The sequence below is a fragment of the Cupressus sempervirens genome, chromosome 10 (genome assembly GCF_028749045.1).
Source record: "Cupressus sempervirens isolate cs-2001-9-10 chromosome 10, ASM2874904v1, whole genome shotgun sequence".
Classification (NCBI taxonomy): domain Eukaryota; kingdom Viridiplantae; phylum Streptophyta; class Pinopsida; order Cupressales; family Cupressaceae; genus Cupressus; species Cupressus sempervirens.
In genome coordinates, this window is record NC_143127.1 from 459,664,453 (window position 1) to 459,689,250 (window position 24,798).

Genomic DNA, 24,798 nt, shown 5'->3' on the forward strand with positions numbered 1-24,798 from the left:
AAAATAGTTTCGAATCATTCTATTTTGATGCTTGGGATAAGAAAATAATTGTTAACAATTAGAAATGTTGGAACTATTACTGTAGAATCTAGATAGATGTAAAGCTAAATGTTGTGATATTGAACACTTAAAGTGTGATTAACTCTACTGGTGAATTGAATTTTTAATTTTCTACAAGTTTGGGAAGGATGGGCAGAAGTGCGATGATTGTGGTCATTCAGCCCCACAACACTTTTGCTGGTGGAACAAGGTATAATATCATTGGTTGCCCTTTTTCCTTATGTAAGGGAAAACAAGGATTCGGGTTTATATTTTTTCTTGCCTAGACTGGCATATTCCTACAAATTCCTCCTGTTTGAACATTTTATTTTATGTTATATTTCATGTTACAGTTTGTTGCAAATCCAATAAAGAAATGGGGCTATACTCATGATGGGCACAAAGCACTGATTTTTCTCAAGTGCAAATATTGAATAACATAGTTCTAAGGCGTACAAAAATTGAACGGGCAACAGATCTTGCCCTTCCACCTAGAACAGTCTGTATTTCTTCACCTATGGCTTTAGATTGCTTTATTATAGTAGTCATATTTGTTATTTTTGTTTTCTTTAGAGGGGTTAGACAAGGTAGATTCTCATTATTTGTTGTGTCACATTCTTTTCATTACAGGCATGCATTTGATGCAAGAGAACAAGATTTCTATGAAGCTTTGTATACACAGAGTCAATCACAGTTCAACACATAAGCAAACATTTACATGAATTGCTTTCAAGGGATGGATTTAGATGCAATTTTTCAGTGAACTAAGTCACAAATATAAATATTGGCTTGTCATTTGCTTCAACTTTTTTCAATTCAATAATTCTCTTCCTATTTTTATAATTTAGTCGTAAAATCTAATTTTCACATTACTTATCTTCTATCCAATTATTTACCTCTTCTATGTGTTTTTCCTTTCATATGCATTAGATTGGATTTGCAAGCTGACTAGGGAAGTCAGCCTAGCGAGCTGACATGGCAAGTCGACTTAAAGTGGTGAGTTGGTGAGTTGACTTAAAGAGTCAACTCATTGAGGTGATTGGGTGGGGGTGACTTGGTGAGCTAACCTAGGGGGTGGACTTGGTGAGTAAACTTAGAGAATCGACTTGGTGAGCATACTTCAATTGTCAGCTTGGTGAGTTGACTAGGGGAGCCAGCCTGACAATCTAACATGGTGAGTGAGCTTAAAGTGGCAACTTGGTGGGGAAAGTTGGCAAGCCAACTTAGCAAGGCCACTTAGAGACGCGACATGGCGAGCTAACTTGGTGAGCAAGCTCGATGAGTGGACCTAAAGATTGACCTTGATGAGGCACTTTGGTGGGGTGACTTGATGACTGAACTCAAAGAGTCAACTTGGTGAGCATACTTGAATAGTCGACTTGGTGGGGCAAGTTGGCGAGCCAACTTAGCAAGTCCACTTGGTGAGGCGAGATGGTGAGTCAACTTGGTGCAATGACTTGGCGAGCTGACTTGGTGAGCAAACTTAAAGGCTGATCTTGATGAGGCACTTTGGTGGGGTAACGTGATGAGCAAGCTTAAAGAGTCAACTTTGTGAGCATACTTGAATAGTTGACTTGGTGACATGACTTGGTGGGCTAGCTTGGTGATCCAACCTGGCATGCATACTTGAACAGTAGACTTTGTGAGCTAACTGAAAGAGTCAACTCATTGAGGTGACTAGGTGGGAGTGACTTGGCGAGCTAACCTAGAGAGTTGACCTAGGGGATGGGCTTGGTGAGAAAACTTAAAGAGTCAACTTGGTGAGCACACTTGAATTGTTACCTTGGCGAGTAGACTTGGGGACTTGGTGGGACATGTGGGCGAGCAGACTTAGTGAGGTGACTTGGCGAGTTGACTTGGTGAGCAGATTTAAGGACTGACCTTGATGAGGTACTTTGGTGGGGCAACTTGATGAATGAATTCTAAGTCAACTTGGTGAGCACACTTCAACAATCAACTTGGTGAGCGTACTTCAATTGTGAGCTTGGCGAGCTGACTTGGGGAGTCGGCTTGGTGATCTAACATGGTGACTGGGCTTAAAGTGGCAACTTGGTGGGGCAAGTTGGTGAGCCAACTTAGCAAGGCCACTTAGAGATGCAACATGGCAAGCTAACTTGGTGAGAAAGCTCGATGAGCAGACCTAAAGACTAACCTTGATGAGGCACTTTGGTGGGGTGACTTGATGATCGAACTCAAAGAGTCAACTTGGCGAGCATACTTGAATAGTCGACTTGGTGGGGCAAGTTGGCAAGCCAACTTAGCAAGTCCACTTGGTGAGGTGAGATGGTGAGTTGACTTGGTTCGGTGACTTGGCGAGCTAACTTGGTGAACGGACTTAAAGACTAACCTTGATGAGGCACTTTGGTGGGGTGACTTGATGAGTCAACTTAAAGAGTCAACTTTGCGAGCATACTCAAACAATTGACTTGGTGAAATGACTTGGTGGGCTGGCTTGACGATCCAACCTGGCATGTGTACTTGAACAATAGACTTCGTGAGCTAACTGAAAGAGTCAACTCATTAAGGTGACTGGGTGGGAGTGACTTGGCGAGCCAACTTGGAGAGTTGACCTAGGGGATGGGCTTGGTGAGCAAACTTAAAGAGTCGACTTGGTGAGCGCACTTGAATTGTCGGTTTGGCAAGTAGACTTGGGGACTTGGTGGGAAATGTGGGTGAGAAAACTTGGTGGGATGACTTGGCGAGCTGACTTGGTGAGTGGATTTAAGGACTAACCTTGATGAGGCACTTTGGTGGGGCGACTTGATGAATGAATTCTGAGTCAACTTGGTGAGCGCACTTGAATAGTCGACTTGGTGAGCATACTTCAATTGTCAGCTTGGTGAGCTGACTTGGGGAGTTGACCTAGAAATCTAACATGGTGAGTGGACTTAAAGTGCCAACTTGGTGGGGCAAGTTGGCGAGCCAACTTGGTGAGGCCACTTAGAGATGTGACATGGCGAGCTGACTTGGTGAGCAAACTCGATGAGCGGACCTAAAGATTGATCTTGATGAGGCACTTTGGTGGGGTGACTTGATGACCAAACTCAAAGAGTCAACTTGGCGAGCATACTTGCACTAGAACATTTGGGTTCATTTTTTGACCTTTATTGATCGAATTTTTGACCCAAATTTTGACCAAATTTGACCAACCCATTGGTCAAAATTTTTCTACTCAAAATTTTGACCAACTAACTGGTACACATTTTTCTCAATCATATAACTAATTATATATTCTTCATATTAGTTACTGTCGATGTTTTTCAAGCATTCTATAAAACAATTCACATGCTTTGTGTATGATATGACATTTTGCATGCATCCTGCACTCTCTCTCATCCGGCTAATGATGGATTACACAGAGTGATCTGAAACCATGATGCTAAAAAATACACAATCAAATCCAAAATGAACTTGCACTACAAATGGATTGTGGAAATATGATATTGGTAAAATTGCATGCATGTCTACCAGGACAATCACAACTTAAACATATATATGTCCTGGTAGACATGCATGCAAAATTAACAATATCAGATTTCCACAATCCATTTGTAGTGCAAGTTCATTTTGGATTTGATTGTGTGTGTTTTTTAGAATCATGGTTTCAGATCACTCTGCGTAATCCATCATCATCTAGATAAGAGAGTGTAGGATGCATGTAAAATGTCATATCATAGGCAAGACATGTGAACTGTTTTATAGAATGCCTAAAAAAAATTTACACCTACCTATTGGTGGAAATTTCCACCTTCATTGGTCGAAATTTCCACCATTGCCTGGGTTTTTTCTACCTTTGTTGGTGGAAATTTCCACCAACGCCTAAATTTTTTTCTACCTTTATCGGTCGAAATTTCCACCTTCATTGGTCAAAATTTTCACCAACACCTGAATTTTTTTCTACCTTTTTTGGTTGAAATTTCCACCTTCATTGGTCAAAATTTCCACCAACACCTAAATTCTTTTTCTACCTTTGTTGGTCAAAATTTCTGCCAACGTGTAAATTTTTTTCTACCTTTGTTGGTCAAAATTTTGACCAATTCATGTATGAACTTAGACAATGGCTTTGGTGGGTTTTTGACCAATAGATTATTTGAAATTTTGACCAACCAGTGAGTTGGTTGAAAATTTGACCAAAAAAATATCGACCAATGGGTTGGTCGAATTTGGTCGAAATTTGGTCAAAAAATCAACCAATAAAGGTCAAAAAATGAACCCAAATATACTAGTGTACTCTTTCTTTTCTTTTGGGGTCTTTTTCACAAAAGTTATCCAAAATTTATTTTTTGCTCTATTTTTCATGAGGGGGCACCCTCCTCCCTTGTCGTCGCTACAACACAACTCCTATGACTCCTCTTCTCTCTCAAGCAACCTATATTTTCTTTTCTTTGATATAATGTCATCCTAACATCACATCAAAGAGGGGCAAAATGTAGACACTTGAAATTGTCCCAAACACTATTAATTTATTTAATATTTCCCTTGAAATTATAATTATTTATTAATTAATTATATTTTTCATATTTTTCTACTTATTTAATTAAATAGGTTCACTTCCCTAATGTATTTCATATTATTTTAAATGCATCCCCTCTAATGTGTTAAATTTATTTAATGCATAATACTCCATAAATCCCCTTTTAAATAAATTTTAATTTATTTAATTCCCTCTACTTTATTAAATTCTATAATCCTATGATTAAATTAAATCATATTTAATTTAATCTTAATCTCACCTAAAACCCTTTAGCTCCTAAGTCTACCCACTAGTTAATCTCACTTAATTATCATAAACACCCTTTAGCTCCTAAGTGTTTTCTCGCACACATGTGAGAAACTCAAAATCTAAGAAAGCCTCCCTTTTATTAATTTATCCAATAAACCTCTTACACACTTGTCCCTCCATCCTTTCTCCAAGGTTGGTCACACATGTGTGAGAAAACCTTGAGTCATCTCTATCACCAAAAAGGCTTATATTGACCTTTGCATGGCTTGTCTCCTTAGCCCATGTGTCTCCCCTATGGCACTTATGTGGATGCCACATAGATGCCACCTCCCTAAGGCCTCTCTCAAGCCTATAAATAGAGCCCTTGTATCAAGCATTTCTTATCTCCTCCATTACATTGTTATCATGCTAGTTTAGTTTTAGAGATTTTAGAGATTTTTATGCTTAGAGCTAACCTTTGGTAGTTGTTTGCACTCTAGTCTCAGATATTACATTCTGATTCTAAATTTTTATTGTTAGTTTGATTACTTGCATCTATCTTCACATCCTTTGAATGCTTTCAAGCATGGTTGCTTCCATAACCATTGCTTGAAGTGTTCTCCATTCATCTTAACATAGTTTCATATCATTGATCATTCATCAAATCATGAGCTTCATCCATAGTTGTGTTTGAAGAGAGCACATCCACATACCTCATCTTGAGTACACCAACAAGGCCTCTTGTGGGCACCCTTGTTGAGCTTCTTTGAGGTTGAATAAGGACTTTTCTTTTTATTTCACTAAGTTTTAAAACTCAAGAAGAATTAGTTGTATTTCAATCTTATTTGAATCTTTGATATACATGTACAACTAACATTTTCTTGTTTATGCATGCTCCCAACATGTTAGATTTTCTCGTCTATAGGTGTAAGGAGTAAAATTTTGTATTGAAATCTGAGGAACTTGTATTTTTTTGTGGTAACTAATTCACCTCTCCCCTCTTAGTTAATCCTCTAACATTTCCAATAATTGGTATCAAAGCATTGGTTCTTGTAGGAAAAAGGTTTAAGGACCTAAGCTAAAGATCATGATGTCTTCTAGAAGGGAGAATCCTAAACTTAATAGAGAAAAATTCTCAACATGGAAAGATTTGATGAAGCTTCATATATCTAGCATCAGTGATAATGATGTATTATATCTGGAGAACCAATATGTAGCACCACCCAAGCCTATGACTATAGAGCAAATCAAAGAAGAAAAAGGAGCACAGCATTATGATGATTGATAGTGCATCTTCTTTGAACTATTCTAAATTTGATGAAGTCAAGGATTGTCCTACTACATTTGACATGTGGGAAAAACTAAAGAAATCTTTGGAGGTGACAAAAATGTGCAAAGAGCTAAGGCAAAGAGCTTAAGAGGAAAGTTTGATCAATTGAAGATGAAAGAAGGTGAGAACATCACATAGTATAGTAAAAGCGTCAAAGAAAGTGTTAGTGCAATCAGAGCTTCAAGAGGTAAAATTAATGATGAATTAGTAATCAACAAGGTATTGAGAACTCTTCTTCCAATCTATGCAATCAGAGTTTTAGCTATTGAAGAGATGAGATGCAATCCAACACATGATCTAACCCTAGATACTCTTGTGTGAAGATTGACTACTTTTGAGTTGGATAATTTTGATAATTATGTTCTTTCTTCTAACAATATTGAATCTGAATTCAAAACTAAACTAACCCTTGGTAGAAAAGGAGGGAACTCAAAAATGAAACAAGTTGATAGTGAAGATGAAGAAGACATAATGAGGACCTTGAAGTTATTGAGGCTCTCTTAGAAAAAAGGGTAACAAAGGGAAAAGGAAAATTTAGAGGAAAGATTCCATTGATCTGTTTCTCATGTGAGGAAATTGGACACATTGCAGCTATATGTCCAAACAAGGAATATAAAAAAGAAAGGAAGTTAAAAAAATTTGAAGGCAAGAAAGACTTCAAAAGCTACAAGGACTTCAAAGTCAAAGGTAAGAAATCATGTTGCATTGCAAAGGATTCTGATAGTGATGATGATGATGATGATGAAGTTTATATTGTTGTCAAAGATGAATTTGATGATGAGGAAAATGAAAAAAAATGACACTTATCTCTAATGTTAGCAAAAATGATACATGGATCATAGATAGTGGTTGTTCTCATCACATGAATGGTGATAAAAAAAAATTGAACATTTAGAACATTATGATGGTGGAAGTGTTAGATTTGGGAACAATGAACCATGTTATGTAAAAGGAAAAAGTTATCATTGCATTAACTAATGAAATCAAATGTGAGAATGCCTATTAGGTTGAAGGTTTAAGACACAATCTACTTAGTGCGGCTCAGTTAAACAATATAGGATACAAAGTTGAATTCATGAATGAGAAAGTCAAACTATTGTATGGAAAAGGAAAACTGGTTGGAACTAGAAATTAGACTAAAGGAAATTTATTTTACATAGATCTTAATGAAAGATCTTGTTTATTAGCTGAAGTTGAAGAAAGTTGGCTATGGCATAAATGAATGTACCATGTTAACTTTGATAACTTAATCAACATAAGTAAGAATAACGAAGTAAGAGACATACCTTATCTAAAGAAACTTGAGATGGGAATGTGCAAACAATGAAAAATTGGGAAAATGAGTAAAAGAAGTTTCAAGAGAAAGTCCTATAACTCTAAAGTTGTTTTGGAACTAGTTCACATAGATCTTTGTGGTCCAATTGGTATAGAAAGCTATTGTGGAGATGTGTGTTTTATTTTATTTGTTGATGTTTACTCTAGAATGATGACAGTAATGTTTTTAAGAGATAAGTCTGACACTTTTCAAAAGTTCAAATGGTAGTTGGTTATAGTTGAGAAAGAAATAGGTAAAAATCTGAAATGTCTAAGATCAGACAAAGGAGGAGAATTCATCTCAAATGAATTCAATTAGTTCTACAATTAAAAAGGAATCAAAAGACATGTATCAACATCTAGAACTCCAGAGCATAATGGAATAGTAGAGAGAAGGAACATATCCATCATGGAATATGCAAGAACATTATTGTTAGAAAAGAATGTAAGAAAGGTACAAATAAAGCTCCTTATGAATAAAACACATTGAACCGAGTTTAATTTAAGAAAGGTTCAAATAAAACTCCTTATGAATTATGGTATGGACATAAGCGTAATGTTTTTTATCTTACAATATTCAGAAGAAAATGTTATATCTTGAAAGATGTAAGAAAAGGAAAGCTTTATGATAAGAGTGATCATGGAATATTCCTAGGGTACTCCAATAAAAGCAAGGCATAAAAATGTCTAAATATTTATACTCACAAAGTGATAGAAATTGTACATGTGAAAGTTGATGAGTTTGTTGAAAGCAGTGAAGTACAGAGCAACAAAGAGCCTGATGATTACAAAAGGTTTGTATGTTATGAATAACTTGAAGCCAATTAACAACCAAGTACATCTTTCAAATCACTGGCAGTTCAACTTGAGTCTTAGACAAAAGCACCCAAGTCAAAGTTAGTTCAATCAGAGTTGTAGCCCTAGGGAGTACAACCTAAGTTGTAGGTAGTACTACCCGAGCTTCAACATGATCAGCTAGAGGAACCTGAACAAAAAGAGGAAGATCTTTCTTAACTGAGTGTACCAAGTTCTAAGAAAAAAAAGAAAGATCCAAGGCTTGCAAAATATGTTAGGAGGCATCATACACCTAATCAAATAATAGGAGGAGAGTCAGAAGGCATATTGACAAGGAAAAGATTAAAAGGTACATGTTTACGTAGTGATGTTGAACCTAGATTTATAAAAGATGCTTTAGAAGATAAAAATTGGATAGAAGCAATGAATGAAGAGATTGAGAAAACAAAAAAGAATAAAACTTGGTCTCTTGTTCCTAGACCCAAGGATAAAAATGTAATTGGTACAAAATGGATATTTAGAAATTAATTGAATGGGAAAGGTGAAGTGTCAAGAAATAAGGCAAGACTTATTTGCAAAGGTTATTCTCAACAAGAAGATATTGATTATGGGGAAAAATTTTCCCCTGTTCCAAGAATTCAAGGAGTCATATCACTTCTAGCATGAAACACAAAAGGTATTCAAAATATATCAAATGGATGTCAAATCAGCTTTCTTGAATGGAGTCTTGGAGGAAGAAGTCTACATTGATCAACCTGAAGGTTTCATAGATCGAAGCCGAAGAGAAATGGAATGTAAACTTCATAAAGCCATATATGGTTTAAAGCAAGCTCCTAGAGCATGGTATAAAAGACTTCATGGATACCTAGTAAAAATTGGTTTTGGGAAGACAAATGATAATAGCAATTTGTATATCAAGGAAGGATCCGAAGATAAGATATTGCTTGCAAAAATATTTTTAGATGATATCTTATTCACGAGACATGATAACTTATGCAAATAATTCTCTGTAGAAATGAAGAAAGAATTTTAAATGTCTATGTTTTGTGAAATCAAATTCTTTGTTGAGCTACAAGTTAATCAGATGAAGGATGGGTAATTTATCACTTAATCAAAGTACATCAGGGAAATATTGAAGGTATTTGGAATAGAAGATTCCAAACCAGTTGGTACACCTATGTCTACTAGACATAAGCTCTCTAAGGATGATGATCAAAGGAGGTAAACCAAACTTATTATACATGAATTATTGGGAAACTTCAATAATTGGTTCACACAAGACCTGATATTACATTGGCAGTTGGTATGGTTGTAAGATTTTTTGCTAATCCTAAAGAAAATCACATGATGGGAGTCAAAATAATCTTGAGATATATAAAAGGAACTAAAGATTATGGGTTATGGTAAAAGAAAGGAAAAAATCTTGAACTAAGAGCCTTCAATAATGTAGATTGGGTAGGAAGCATTGATGATAGAAAAAGTACTAGCGGAGGAGCATTTTTTATCTTGGAAAAAGGCTAGTGTCTTGGACAAGTAAGAAGTAGAACTATATTACTCAATCCACAACAAAAGAAGAATATGTTGAAATAGTAGTAAATTTTTCTAACATAATGTGGATCAAGCAATTGATGCCAAGAATAAAGGAAGAAATCAAGGAACCACTAGTTATATATTGTGATAATACAAGTGCAATCAATATATCAAAAAATCTAGTGATGCACTCTAAAAAAAACACATTGCAATCAAATATCATTTCCTAAGGGAATTGGTTCAAGATAAAGAGGTAGGACTGGAATATGTGAACACCAAGGAGCAGATAGCTGACATATTCACTAAGCCATTACCTAAGGATGCATTTTTGTATCTTAGAGGTAAGATAGGGGTGATTCCCCTACCTAATGCTCACTAGATAACATATCAATGATGCATCAACCAAGTTGTATTGAAGATTTATCAAGTTGATGAAATATTTTTAGAGAACATTGCATATGAATCAATAGATCAGGTATATTGCAAATTCATTGTATAAAGTCTTTAGCATTAATGTCAAAGAGAGAGAGATTGATGTCTTGTCAAAGATAAGAATTTGTGAAAGAAATTTGTATAAAGAGAGAGAGATTAGATTGATTGATGTCATAGTCATTGAAAAGTATCTAAGCAAGAGGGAGAATTGATCTAGATTATAATGCCTACCCCTACTTGACTTTTGTAATTTGTTATGGCATGGATTGGTTTATGTATACTTGATTTTTGGATTAGTCTTGTTAGGATGATCATTTTGGTGGAATCTGTGATTATGATCAATGATTTTCAGTACTCGCCAAATGCTTGTTTAAAAATTGATGTATGGTATGTGGTCTTTTGTGATTCAACGTCATGGGACCCTTAAGAATTGTAATTTGTTTTATGATATGTGTTTATGTGAATGTTAATTGCTTCCACTATGTTATTGTTCTTTTAAAAAAAAATTGTTGGCAAACCTAATAAAACTTTAGGTTAATTCTTTTGGATCCCTTGACAGGGCATCACATCTATTATTAGAGCCTGAGTTTCTACATTGGGAGCTCTAGGTATATTGGAGGACCGCTGGTTGATAATTAGTTTAATTGAAATAAAACTTAAACTATTATATGTATCTTTTGCAACTTGAACACTTGGAAACATGAAACTTGAAACTTTAGATTTCATACTTGAAATATAGAAAAAAGAAAAACTTGTGAGTTGGATTTCAAACATGCTTTCTTATGATTATGCTTTAAGATAGTATGCCTTCGATTATTTTTGCAAGTATTATGTTGATTCTTTGTTTGGAGTGTTTTAGGGGATCTATTGCAATATTTGTTAAAAGATGAATGTTGGATCAATAGGGTTTTTGATTTATTATTAAACTGGAATCATATTTCTCTAAGGGATTGAAAGTGTATGCATAGTTAATTTATTTTTATTAGTTTCTTAAAGGAGCTTTTGTTTGAAATTTTAGATTGTACTCTTTGACTTTTAGTTACCCTAGTCATTGTAGTAGGCTTCCAGAAGTAAGCCTAAGTATAGGGGGAGTGGATGTAATGCCTACCCCTAGTTTAGTTTATCTTTCTTGTAGGCTTCCAAGAGTGAGCCTAATTCTAGAGGGAGTGGATGTAATTCCTACCCCTACTTGAATTTTCTGATTTGTTATGATGTGGATTGGTTTATGTATACTTGATTTTGGGATCAGTCTTGTTAGGATGATCATTTTGGTGGAATCTGTGATTATGGTCAATAATTTTTAGTACTCGCCAGTTGCTTGTTTAAGAACTAGTGTATGACCATATGTGATCTTTTGTGATTCAACGTCATGGGACCCTTAAGAATTGTAATATATTTTATAGTATGTGTTTATGTGAATGTTAATTGCCTTCACTATGTTATTCTATGTTGTTCTTTAAAAAAAAAAAAGATGTTTGACAAACTTAGTAAAACTTTAGGTTAACTTCTTTTGGGTCACATGGCGGCATGTTACATCACAGAGTTTGATAAAATGATAGAGGGAGAATCTCAGAGGGAGTTCTCATGCATGAAGACTCAGAATGAAAGTAAGAATATTATAAAATCTTATAACTCATTCTATTTCTCTAAGTTTTCTTTGCATAATGGCATGTTGTGTTGCCATCAATGACAAAGAGGGAGATTGTTGAAAACAATTATTCAATTGTATATTTTCATTGATGTTACATGAATTTCACACTCTAACCAAGCACATCTAGTGTTAACCAAGCTTAGTTAGGCACCAAAGGAGATTCCAATGTCAGTCGAGTTGAATTAAGAAGGAACCAAGTTAAGTTGTTCATCGAAGAAATTTAGTGTAAATCAAGTTAGGTCAGTTAATGAAGGATGTCAGTATTAATTAAGTGAGGTCAGTTACCAAAGGAATTCAGTATTAACCAAGTAAGGTCGGTTTCCAAAGGAATTTAGTATTAACTGATTGATTCATTTCAGTATTAGTCGATTGACAATAGAATACTTTTGTTTGTTGAATGGTTAATACAAGCCAACTCGGTGGATGTTAATTGTTTGTTTGAAAGGATATTTGAGCCGACTTGATATTAGGTTTCATATATATGAAAGGTCAAGTAGTTGATTGAAATTTTAAAAATATGAAGTGTGAAAGATGTGAAATAACAAGAATATTTGATTGAAGACTAAACATCCAAGGAGATGCAAAGAATATTCTGATCAGGGAGGATCCAGATGATAGACCAAAACAGTGATATGAATCTACAATGTCAGTTGCTTCATCAATAAGGTCAATCATTATTACTCTCTAACAATCGTAGCAGTCAATAAATCTCTTGACAGAGTTGACTTAACAATTATTTTGTAAATCCTCTAACAAGGTAGCATTTCTAGTTTGAAGTGTCTAAAGACCTCTAACAAAGCCACTCCTAATAGGGTGATTTGAATCCTCTGACAGGGTCAAACCTAATAGTGTATTTTGTAACCTTTAACAGGGTTGACTCCTAATAGGGCTCACTTCAGAAGAGTAAAAGATTGTAACTAGTTGCATTGCTAGTTTTTCCCAAACTAGTTTTCCACGTTAAATCCTAGTGTCTCATTTGTTCATGTTATTTTCTTTATGGTTTATGTTTCAGCAACTAGAGTTACTAAAGGTTAATGCATATAATATCTTAAGATTGCATTGTTAACCAAGTTACAATGAATATTAAGTTCTAATTGAGCAATGCAAATATTTGGTTTAAGGAGTAAAAGAACATGAGTATATATTTTCCTCTCATTTTTTCCTCTTACATTTCCAATGCTTTATTTATGATTTCAGCCATAGAACATGAGTATATCTTTTGGAAAATAAATTTGAAACTTTTGATAAGTTTTTAGAGTTTAAAGTCGAGACTAAAAAGAAAAGTGGACATTGCATCAAAGTCTTAAGGTCAGATAGAGGAGGAGAGTATACCTCTAATATTTTTGTAAATTTTTACAAGAAAAATGGTATAAGGAAGGAGCTAATAGCTAGTTATACTTAAATAAAAAATCAAGTCTTTGAGAGAAAGAAAAGAACTATTATTGAGATAGCAAGAAGTATGATGAAAGAAAAAGGTCTCCCAATGGAATACTGGGGAGAAGCTATAGAAACAAAAATTTAGTTGAAAAATAGAAGTTCTAAAAAGGAAATCTATAAAAATTTAGTTGATAAATAGAAGTACTAAAAAGGCAATCTATAATAAGATATCTTTTGAGGCATGGGCAAGGCATAGATTAATAGTTGAACACTTCAGAGTATTTGGGTGTGCAGCATATGAACATGTACCAAAGGAGGGAAGACAAAAGTTTGATAATAAATGTGAGAAGTGTATCTTCATGAGTTATAGTTCACAATCTAAGGCATATAGATTATATTTCAAGAGATGTTGATTTTTTTAACATGAGTCATGGAATTGCTCAGTGGATGCATCATCTAGCACTTCAAATAAAGTGCCTATTATTGATAAAGATGGTGTTGACTTTGTCGATCAATAAAGTGAAGTAGCAACAAAAACTGATGGCATTGGAGAGCTCTGGATTGCTCCTAATAGAAATAGGCTGAAAGGAAAGAAACTAGAGACAACCATATAGTCAGTTCCTGATAGCTCCTGATAACTCTAGATTAATACACATAGAGCTCCAGATATTTCTAGACAGCTCTAGATTTATCCAAAACAACATAGTAGTAGTAATGAGAGTTTTGATCCTACTCTCGCCTCCCTTATACCAAGAAAGACTAAAAGTATAAGGGAAATATACCAAGATGAAAGGTATGATGATTTTAATGAAAATGTTAATTTTGCTTTTTTTTCTCATAATGATCCAGTTTACTTTGAAGAAGTTGGAAAGAATAAAATTGGTGTGAGGCCATGGATGAGGAAATAGATGCTATAGAAAGAAATGAAACTTGGAGTTAACTAATTTGCCTCCCAATAAGCAAGTTATTGGTGTGAAATGAGTGTATAAGACCAAGTGTAATGCTAAAGGAAAAAAAGATAAGAATAAAATCATGTTTGGTGGTCAAGGGATACAAACAACAGTTTGGTAGAGACTAGGATGAAACCTGTGCACCTGTGACAAAGATGGAAACATTGTGTGTTGTCATGGAAATTTCATCCTAGCACAAGTGGAAGGTATTTCAAATGGACGTGAATTTTTCCTTCCTTAATGGTGTGTTAAAAGAAGAAGTTTATGTGGATTAACCCAATGGTTATGAAGTTTTGGTGAAGAAGATAAAGTGTATAGGTTGAAGAGAGCTCTTTATGGGCTGAAGCAAGTGCCAAGAGCATGGTACAACTTGATTGATTCATATTTGATGAGTAATGGTTTCAGAAAAAGCGATGGTGAGTGTACTCTTTACATTAAGGAAACAGATGGTAAGATCTTAATTGTTGTCTTATCTAATGATGATCTAATTTTTATTGGGGATGGTGATTGCCTAATTATTGATTTCAAACAAGCTATGAGGGATGAGTTTGAAATGATAGATTTAGGAATCTTGAGATTCTTTCTAGGCATAGAATTTAAACAAATGGATGATGGTATATTTATTTCTCAAGAAAAGTATGCAAATCAGATTTTAAAAAGGTTTCAAAAGTTTCTAAGCAAGGAATCCACAACACCAACAAGCGTATGTCTAAAATTAAGTAAAGAAGATTGCAGCAGCAATGTGAATCCAACTATGTTTCAAAGTTTGGTTGGAAGTTTAATGTATTTATCAACAACTAGGCCTAACATTACGCATGCAGTGAGTTTGATCTTGAGGTTTATGGAAACTCCAAAGGACACTCATTGGCAAGATGTTAAGAGAATCTTGAGGTATGCAAAATGCACCAAAGGTTATGGTATTTTCAACTAAAAATGATTCTAATTTGTTTGGTTATACAAATAGTGATTGGGCTAGAAATCTAGATGATAGAAAGAGTACTTCTGGTTATGTTTTTCATATGGGTTCTGGTGTAATTTCTTTGGCTTCCAATAAGCAACCCATACATTCCCAATCTACAGTTGAGGTTGAGTATATAGCAGCAAATGCAACAGTGTATCAAGTGGTTTGGATAAGAAGGATCTTGGCTGATTTGAAGGAAGAACAAATGGAAGAAACCACCATATTTTGTGATAATATTTATTTCATTGTTTTAACAAAGAATCTTGTTTTTCATGGCAGAAGTAAGCATATATAAATCATATATCATTATATTCCTAAATAGGTTGAAAATGGTGAAACACATATGAAGTTTTGTAGGTCTAAGCAACAACTAGCAAACATATTCACCAAGCCTTTAAGCATTGAAAATTTTCAAGGATTGAGAAAGAATTTAAGTGTAGTTGATCAAAAATGATGATGAGAGTTTTTTAAAAAAAAATTGTCAACTCTAGACAAAGGGAGATTGTTGGAATTTATTTTACCAAATTAGATTTTTCCCATATCCATCAGAAGCTTTTTAGAGTAGCTTATTTACCGTCTAGGAGTTTGAGGAGTTTGAGAAACTGATGGATGTGAGCAGATCAAACTTTATGATTGTTCATAAATTTTATTTTATATCCCCTTCATAACTTAGCGGTGAAGTCTTTTGAATGTCCTCACTTTTCTTAACTATTAAGTTTCCAAATTTATAAATAAGGAGAATTGTTATAGTTTAGAGAGATGCGTATAGGAAAGAAAGCAAGAGCTCAGAAAAAAGGATAAACAACAGTTGTATTTGCATTAGAAAATAGTCTTATCCCATACTCTATTTAAACATAGAGGTTTTAGCTTTATGTTTTTTATTGTAATGCACTATAGAGCAATGATTTCTCTAGGCATAGAAACTTTTTACAGCCCAGTAGTGTGGAATTTTTGTTTTGTTTTGTAAACAATAGTAGGAAGTTTCTGTTGTAGATGTTTACCAGTTGTGTTAGTTAGTCTCTAAATCAAATGGAAAGTGATATAATCTTTTGCATACTCGAGCACTGTTGTTGTCTCCATTTAATTTGTGTTCCACTGCGTGGTTGGACACAAAGTAACCATCTCTGTGCATCCACCACTCTGTCATGTTTGGGTGAAATATATTTTATTTTGGAAGCATTATTTTTGGTATTTTTTTCTTTTTTTTTCTTCTAAAATCTTCACATAAGGAATGGGACGAAATGGGATCACAAAGAGATTGAGGTAGACAGTTGTCCTACAATGCAATAGTAGGAGACTTATTGTACTCCTTTGGACAATTGAGCAAATGGATTCCACCTCTTCTAGGGGTGAAAAAATTGGTGTAATGGGGTTTTGATGTAGATTATGTGGTTTGGGATCCTTTTTTAATCTTATTAAAGACAATTTTTTGAGCATTCATTGTCCTATGCTTGGGATTTGGATAGGCCCTCCTAAGGCCAAGAGAGTTCATGTTGGGCTCCAGGATTCCCTCTATAAGAATTAAAGAATGTGAAGCGGAGGGAGCATGAACATGAGATTTAAAAGTTGATTGAAGGGCATCAAGGGAAGTAGACAAATCCTCTAAGAGCGGTTCAAGAATGATGTTGAGACAAGGAATAGAAGTGCAAGGGAGTCCTTAATGATATTTTTCTACTAAATATGACCAAACGGACCTTTGGGGGGAATGTGATTCTTATTAAATACAAAGTTGGCATCTATTTTTTTACGAGAGCAATCTCTTCGTAAGCACCCTTCCTTTTTTGCAAAGGAAGCAGGTGTTTAGTCTTCCCAAGAAGGAGAGTTGACATGTATAGTTTTGACCTTTAATATCAAAGACAATATATTTAGGGAGGTCCTTTCGAGGGTTGATAGCTTCATAAGTACTCTAGCATCAATGTGAGAAAGCAAGGTAGAAGTTTTATCAACCTAGATGACCTTGCCAAGGGGTTCAAGTGCTTGTGGGATAAGGCTTCAGAATAACAATTGTAGGTTGTTGAATATACTTATCTACCATGGCGAAGAGAGGGAAATAATTTATGCATTATTAGCATTAGGTGACCATGAGATAGCCCTTAAGTTTGTAGAACCAACTCTCCAATGTTATTTTTAAAGAACATATTTTTGAAAATTAGGGCCTTCAAAAAAATAAGGAAGAGACTTGAATCATTCTAAGGAAAGAGAAATGAAATCTTGATTTCTTGCTCCAATAACTGTCGAGTCATTCATTTAAATAAGTTTAGGATGGAATTTTATTAATGTATTGTGTGGCAAGAAAAGTCATAGTTCTTCTTAGTTTATTAGTCTCACCTTCAATGGCTTTGGCCATCTGGGCATTAGGAGAAAGAACACAAGGTTAAGGGGATTCTTACTTGAATGTCACTCATTGCAACTTCCTCGAGCATTTCCCCTTGTACAGACTTCAAATTTGGCTCCCTCTAGTAATGTTGGTTCATTTTTGAGGGCTTGGATGAAAGACCTGGGGTTTTCTACTCCCTCCATGGTGTTGGTTGGTTTATTTACCGATATTTCCTGAGAAATGTTGCTTTATTGCTTATCTCTCATAAAATATCAGGGCTTTATGACTCCTCCATTAAATGTTGCAAGATTTGTGAGTCAAGTAGAAGATGGTCCTCTGCCCTTAGGAAGGCCTCCTCGAGAGTTGCTTCAAAAATCAATACCAGTTGCCAAGTGAACAAAGTTGTAGAGCTAATCTCCTGTCAATGTCAAGCCAATTTTATTTTTTCAATACAATTATCATAAATGTTGCAAAATTGTCAAGCCAACTGGAGGATGGTCCACTGTCCTTAGAAATGCCTCATTGAGAGTTGCTCCAAAAATTTGTACCAGTCGCTAGGTGAACAAAGTTGCAGAGCCAATCTCTTGTTAATGTTAATGCATTTTCATTTTCAAGATTATTATTTAAGAATCATTAAAAAAGTAATTATTTATAGACTAAAGTTTAAATATCGAATTATAAAGTTAAACACCTATCTCTCTCTGTATTTACATCTTATTATTTTGTATTAAAGAACATTTTTTTTTTTTTAAATATCTGATAATTAAAAATTTTCAACAACTAAGTTAGAGAAGCAAAATGAATGAATTATTCAAACAAATAGAGAAAAGCCTTTTAAAACATCATGGACAAGAACTATCTATTAGATTAAAGTAGATAAACACATTCTGTCAACAATCAAACGAACATCACCTTTAAACATTATCTATTAAAAAAGAAATTAAATTTGAAAAAATAAATAAACTTTAACTATTTAACACTATTAACCTAATATATGAACAAAGATAGCCCAACATAAATAGGAGAGAAACGGCAAACATACAGCACAGAAATGGCCAGCTAATAAAGATCAGGCAGTCTCACTTCAAAGAATGAAGTTCTTATTGCATTCCATAAACTGTTCTACAAACCGGGATTCCAGCCCAGGATGAGAAAGAGAAACATGATTCGATCGACCCCAAAAAGAGAAATCAAATTTAATGAAACTCCAAAAACGATAAGATGCAAGCAGCAAAATGGGCAGACGATAATAATGCGAGACACAACACACGGAAATGGCGATCAAAATCCTTATCAACCCCCATTTGAAATTGCTATCTATAAATAAAACTGACAGTTTTAAAGAAACCCAAGGATTGGGACGCCCCATTGGAGCCAAAATGGGAAGAACATGGCGTACACAAACGATAGTTTTGATGATATCAGTCCTACTTTGCTTCCTACCAACAATGGCGTACTCCTCTAATGGAGATCAAGAATTGGGTTTTAGGGTTAACATGAGGCACATTGATTCTGACGAGAGCTCCTTGCTGAAACGCTCTCAGTCTGCCGTGGAGAGGAGCAAGAGGCGAGCTGAGATCATATCGGAAACACTGGGCTGCAAGCACAAGGAGAATGCTTCCAAATCTTGGGCTAAGTTTCAAACGCCAGTTCACGTGGGCAATGGAGAATTTGTGATGGAGATTGGATACGGAACCCCAGCAATAATGTCCCAGGGAGTGATGGACACTGGATCCGATCTCATATGGACTCAATGCTTCCCATGCAGGTATCAATTTCTCGGCGTAAACATCACACACTAATGACTGATCTCTAACTTTTTCTATTGTGCGTTAATCAACTATCCTTCATACAAGATGCACTATTGACCGAAAAGTTTTGCAAAAATTTGAACATCCTTGTTTTAATTTTCTCTTTTCTTAACCTTTTCAATTTTTTACTTTTATTTTAATTTTTGTAATTTATCCCTTGTCTTCTTTTTATTTTCTGCTTCCTTGGATATCTATTGACCTTTTCACTACCACTTGTCATTATCCCCTTAATCTCATTTCTTCTCTCTCTTAGCCCTCCCCCCTCACCTCCCTTTTATTTGACTTCGTCTACTACTTCTCTTACTTTCTCATGATGTTGATCTCTTTCTCTTATTGTGATGATGGCTCACAATTGTGATCCGAAATGTCAATGCAAAAATAATCACACAATCGAATTTAGAAGCATAGAATTTGATAGTCTGATATGGATTGGGAAAATCTTTTTCTCCTTTTTGTTCTTCATGATTTGCATATTTTGTGATAGAAAACAACAAGAAAATTGATTAAAAAAATCACTAATCTACAAAAAACATTAACTTTTTTTTTTTGTCTTTGGTGCAATTTGTTTGAAGATTAGCAAGTGTCGTGTTTAAGGGCCTAAGAATGACTCTAGAGAGGTAGTGTTAAATAGTCAAAATTGGATTACTCAAGTTTTTCTTAATATGTAATGTTTAATGGTTGAAAATTGACTAGAGAGAAAGTGTTAAATAGTCAAAATTGGCTTACTTTTTTTATGCTTAAATTCTTTTAGTGTGTGATGTTTAAAGATTGTGACTCTAGATGAAAAGTGTTAAATAATCAAATTGACTTACTTTTTTAGTGTGTGGTACCGCTATCCTCCATACCAAATGTACCATTGACCAAATGTTTAAAAATGGAAAAACAACAGTTTTTTGCAAAATTTTAGCATTTGTTCTTTCATGATCCACATATTATATGGTAGAAAATGACAACAAAATTGGTCATGAATCTGAAAGTAAAAAAATAAGTTTGACTTTTATTGGTCTTTGGTACACTTTGTTTGGAGATTAGCGGCCACCCTTAACCATCACACGCTCTAGGAGAAAAATTAAGCTTGGAAAAATAAGTCACTTTTGACAATTTAACAGTTTTAGCCTAGAAATCAAGCCCTAATGCGTGATGTTTAAGCCGTTTAGAGATGATCTTACATCTTACTCTAGACAAAAGTGTTGAATAGTCAAAATCGACCTGCTTTTCCTACACACATAGGTATGATGTTTTTAAGGATCTAAGCATTCAAAATTGACATTCAATTTTTCTTGCATGCAACTATCCTCCCTACAAACTGTAAGTTGACCAATTTTCAAAAAACTGAAAACATCATGGATTTTTCTGAAAATTTCAGCATTTGATCTTCGTGATCTACATAGTTTGGAGTCGAAAACAACAAAAACTTTGCAAAAAAATCACTAAGTACTCATGATTTTAAAAAAACTTGACTTTGTTTTGTCTTTAGTGCTCGAGATTAGCCTGTCCCAATTTTCTTAGCGTGTGATGTTTAAGAATATCAAGTAATCAAATTGATTACTACTTTTTTCAACCTCAAGTTTTTCCTTAATATATGATATTGAACCGCCACGCAGGAAATGCTTCGACCAGTCGGTCCCACTCTTCGACCCCAAGAAATCAACAACTTTCTCCAAGCTGGGATGCAGAGAGTCGTTGTGCACTAAAGGACTGGGGCCAGGGCAACCAGGCTGCAACAAGAAGTCCGGAAACTGCGAGTACACCAATTCATACTCCGACGGCTCCGCCACAAGAGGATTCCTCGTGCACGACACGCTGACGCTAAAAGACGACGCAAAGATCTCCCATGCAGGCTTCGGATGCGCCATTGAAAACAACGTGGCGCCGACATTCGGAGGAAAGGTGACGGGCATCGTGGGGATGGCGAGAGGCCCATTATCTCTCGTTTCTCAGGTGGGTTCCCAACTGGGTGCCAAGAGATTCTCATACTGCTTCTTGTCCTTCGACAAGTATTTCGGCAAGTCTCCTTCCAAGACGAGTCCTTTGCTCTTCGGCCCAATTGCTCGTCTAAACAAAAACAGCCCAATTCACACCATGACATTTGTCAAGAACGAGAAGCTGCCCCTCTTCTATTACGTCCCCATTACTGGAATAGCCGTTGGAGGGGCAGCTTTGAATGTTCCTCGGGGGGTTTTTAGTGTGAACAAGGATGGAAGTGGGGGCATGATTATTGATAGTGGGACTTCTCTTGTTCAGCTTGTGAATGAAGTTTATGGTCCTCTTGTGGATGCATTTAGGAAGGGGATTAAGCTCAAGCCCGTTGATGGGTCTTCTGTGGGGCTTGATCTTTGCTATGCTGTCAAGGCTCGCTCTCCTCTTCCTCGAGTTCCTTCTCTCATTTTTGTCTTTGAGGGCCGTATGCAGTTTAACTTACCATTGGAGAATTACTTTAGGCAGGCCAGTGATGATCTGTTTTGCCTTGCCATCATCCCCCTCCCTCCCGGTTCGGCCTCTGCTTCGGTTTTGGGCAACATTGCTCAGCAGAACTTTCATATTCTCTATGATGAGGACGCCAACACTCTCTCCTTCCAATCTACACAATGTGATTCTCTCTAGGATTTTGGGTTTCAACCTACACAATGTGATTCGCTTTAGGACTTCGGGTTTCATCTCTAATGTTTTGTGTTTGGGAACGGCTTAAACATCACACATTAAGCTTAATTCCTACACCAAAAGTTCTAAATAATCAAAGTTGACTTTCTTTTTTTTCTCTTGCTAGAAACCTTGGTGCATTTACACCATATTTTCTAGTCCTTTTTCAAATGAGGTCATGTTGTAACTCAAGGAGTAGATGATGATTGTAGCTAGATCGATCTTTGATTCCTCTAGGATGCATTTTGAATGGATTGAGGTTGTTTTGTGACATCATATAAATGGTGGATCCTCTAACGGTCACAATAATGATTCTCCCTATTGTCGATGTTCATGGAGAGGAGATTTTGATTTGGGGAATATTTTTGGGTTGTAGGGGTATCTTTAAAAGGGAGGAACATTTTCTTTTCTAGGAGTTGGAATTTTAGTTCTTTCATAAGACTAATAGTTTTATCAAAAGAGATATTTTATTTTTGTTATGATTCTACAATATCACATTTGCAGACTTTACTTCTAAATACTTTCATGTTAATTGAAGTTTGATTGTGCTTGACTAAGTCTTTTTAGTTTTGATTGATACTAAATACACTTGAAGTCTATGTCAATTTGAATAGTGCTATAACATTATGTGCATGATATTACTTTCACTAATAATGGACCATGTTTAAAAATAACTCTTCCTAACTAAAAGTAATTAAAAGTTAAAGTTTGTGATAATTTACTAAAAAATACATAGATGATAGAGGTTTCTTTGAATGCAATTATTATTTTCCATATTTTAGTAGATGTTCTCAGGAGATTATATGAATGTTCTAACTTGTGTCCAAGATCTGGTTATGATATTATAATCTTGACTATGAAGGGATTGTTGTATACTATGCTAATTTATAGAACAATCTTTACATTCTAATGTCATCATTTTGTCTTTTCATTTGAGAAATATTATGCTTTAATAGTGAAATGATATGGTATATCACGATTAATTTAATTTCATTTTCAATACTCTTCTCTTCCCATTTTATCATATTCATGGAGAGTATTATCCATCACAAGATCCATATTCACTCATTATCCATGGTTGTTGATCCCTCCCCTGATTTCTATCATTTGATGACCTTAACCTCTTCATCAAGTGCATTACTAGCATTGCCCCTTGCAATACCATGGTTTCTTAAAAAGCAATGTCAACTAGGATAGTGGGAGCCTCATCATTCTACCAACCACTGGTGAAACTAGAATGTTATCCCTCCTAATGCTTTGAAGGATTTTCCATGATAAAGATGACATCCTAGTTTTCAAAAATCATGTTTTCGCTTTAAAATACCACAAAGTTCAATAGGACTACAACAAACGTTCAAAATTAAGATTCACAAAATAAGCACCCTTGTCGATCTTACCGAGAAGAAGGAATCTACCACTTGGAAAACAAAGGAATTGAAGGTCCCTTTAGATACAAAGGTGAATGCAATGGAACAGTTGACAATTACCCTTATGAATCCATCCATCTATGATGTGCTTGCAATTTCTTATATGAAATAAGAGTTGCATGCAGCTAGAGTCCTTGCCTTGGGTAGGAGAATAATAGGAAATTTAACTTAGCATTGCACATAATAATGATCAACATAGGGCTAAATTTAGAAGGTTTCAACAACATGCTATATTTGTAAAGATAGGCACATGGTTGTTAGGAAACCTATTTGAAAAGTGCAATGCATGCAGTGGTAAGAATAAAGGGCATACATTCAGATTAGCAATTGCATTGAAAGAGTTGTGATAATTTAATAAACATTGCTTTTAATTAAGATAAATATTCTATATAATACATGTTTGGGGTCTTCCATTCTTATAGGGCATGTCATTCCTAAAGCATGTGAAGAGGATGAACTCGATAAAGAGTTTGTTGTCTTGTTATTTTACCCCTTGTATTTGGATCATTTAGATTTAAACCATGAGGTGTCAAGATGCCAGCTCCTTCAATTTTAGGAGTAATATTAGTTTTTGAATGGACATGCATGTTATCTTGGAAACTCATGTTATCATCTGGAGGAAGTCGTTCACTCATTAACTGGGTGTTAGATGAATATTGAATCTGATGCCAGATTATCCATTTCCTTTGACTTATCTATATTGGTGATTAAATTTTTTACTTAATCTTGCAAATTTACTCTTCCTTAAAATTGGTAGTGAGATTTGTACGTAACAACTAATGTTTAGGAGCTTAGTGCAGCCAATGAATCTAAATGCTTGTTGTACCTGACTCAAGTCCATTTTGATAGCTTGGAGATATAAAAACTGTTTCATTGTGGTGAGACCTACTTATTTGTTTCTAGTAGGTATGGACTAAATTCAATCCAAATTGATAGAATATTAAGGGAAAACTACCTTAGAAGATTCTAATGTAAAGGGATGTTTCTTGGAGTTATTACAGGAAACCAAAATCATGGTTGTAAATGCTCAAAAATTAATACAACAATGGTAGACAATATATTATGCACAATGCCATGTTTTACTACCATAAATTCAGTTTAAAATCGATTCTCTTACTAAGTTACTGATCTAAAGAGCATGGATCTAAAGAATGTAGATGTAATAGAATTCGAGAACTATAAACTTACATAAAGTAAAGAAGAATAGAGTATTACTAAATTGTACCAACAATGTCAATTTAGGGCATTTACATGTTCATTTTCTTAAAATTGAAACAATGAAACATGACTCCTATGAAATTTCTGCTAGTTAGGTTTGTACTTTTGGATGAAGCCTATAAGTGTGGATAAGTTAGACAACATTAGACAAAACTTTGTAGATTCATAATAATGGTCTTAATTTCTAAAACCATAATGTTCATACTACTGCCTATCTAATAACTTAAATGATGTCACAGTCACATGTTTTATCATGGCTGAAATGAACTATTTAGAGAAGAAATATATCTTTGAAGAATAGTCC

General features: G+C 34.9%; 1 protein-coding gene across 1 annotated transcript; it reads left to right on the top strand.

Annotated features, from left to right (window-relative positions):
• Nucleotides 1–18,672: 18,672 nt before the first annotated feature.
• LOC149534685 (aspartic proteinase nepenthesin-1-like) lies at nt 18,673–21,813 on the top strand. Its single transcript, XM_089806061.1, has 2 exons — nt 18,673–19,166; nt 20,814–21,813. Exons 1-2 carry the CDS (start codon nt 18,673–18,675, stop codon nt 21,811–21,813), a joined length of 1,494 nt encoding a protein of 497 aa, XP_089662187.1.
• Nucleotides 21,814–24,798: the final 2,985 nt, after the last annotated feature.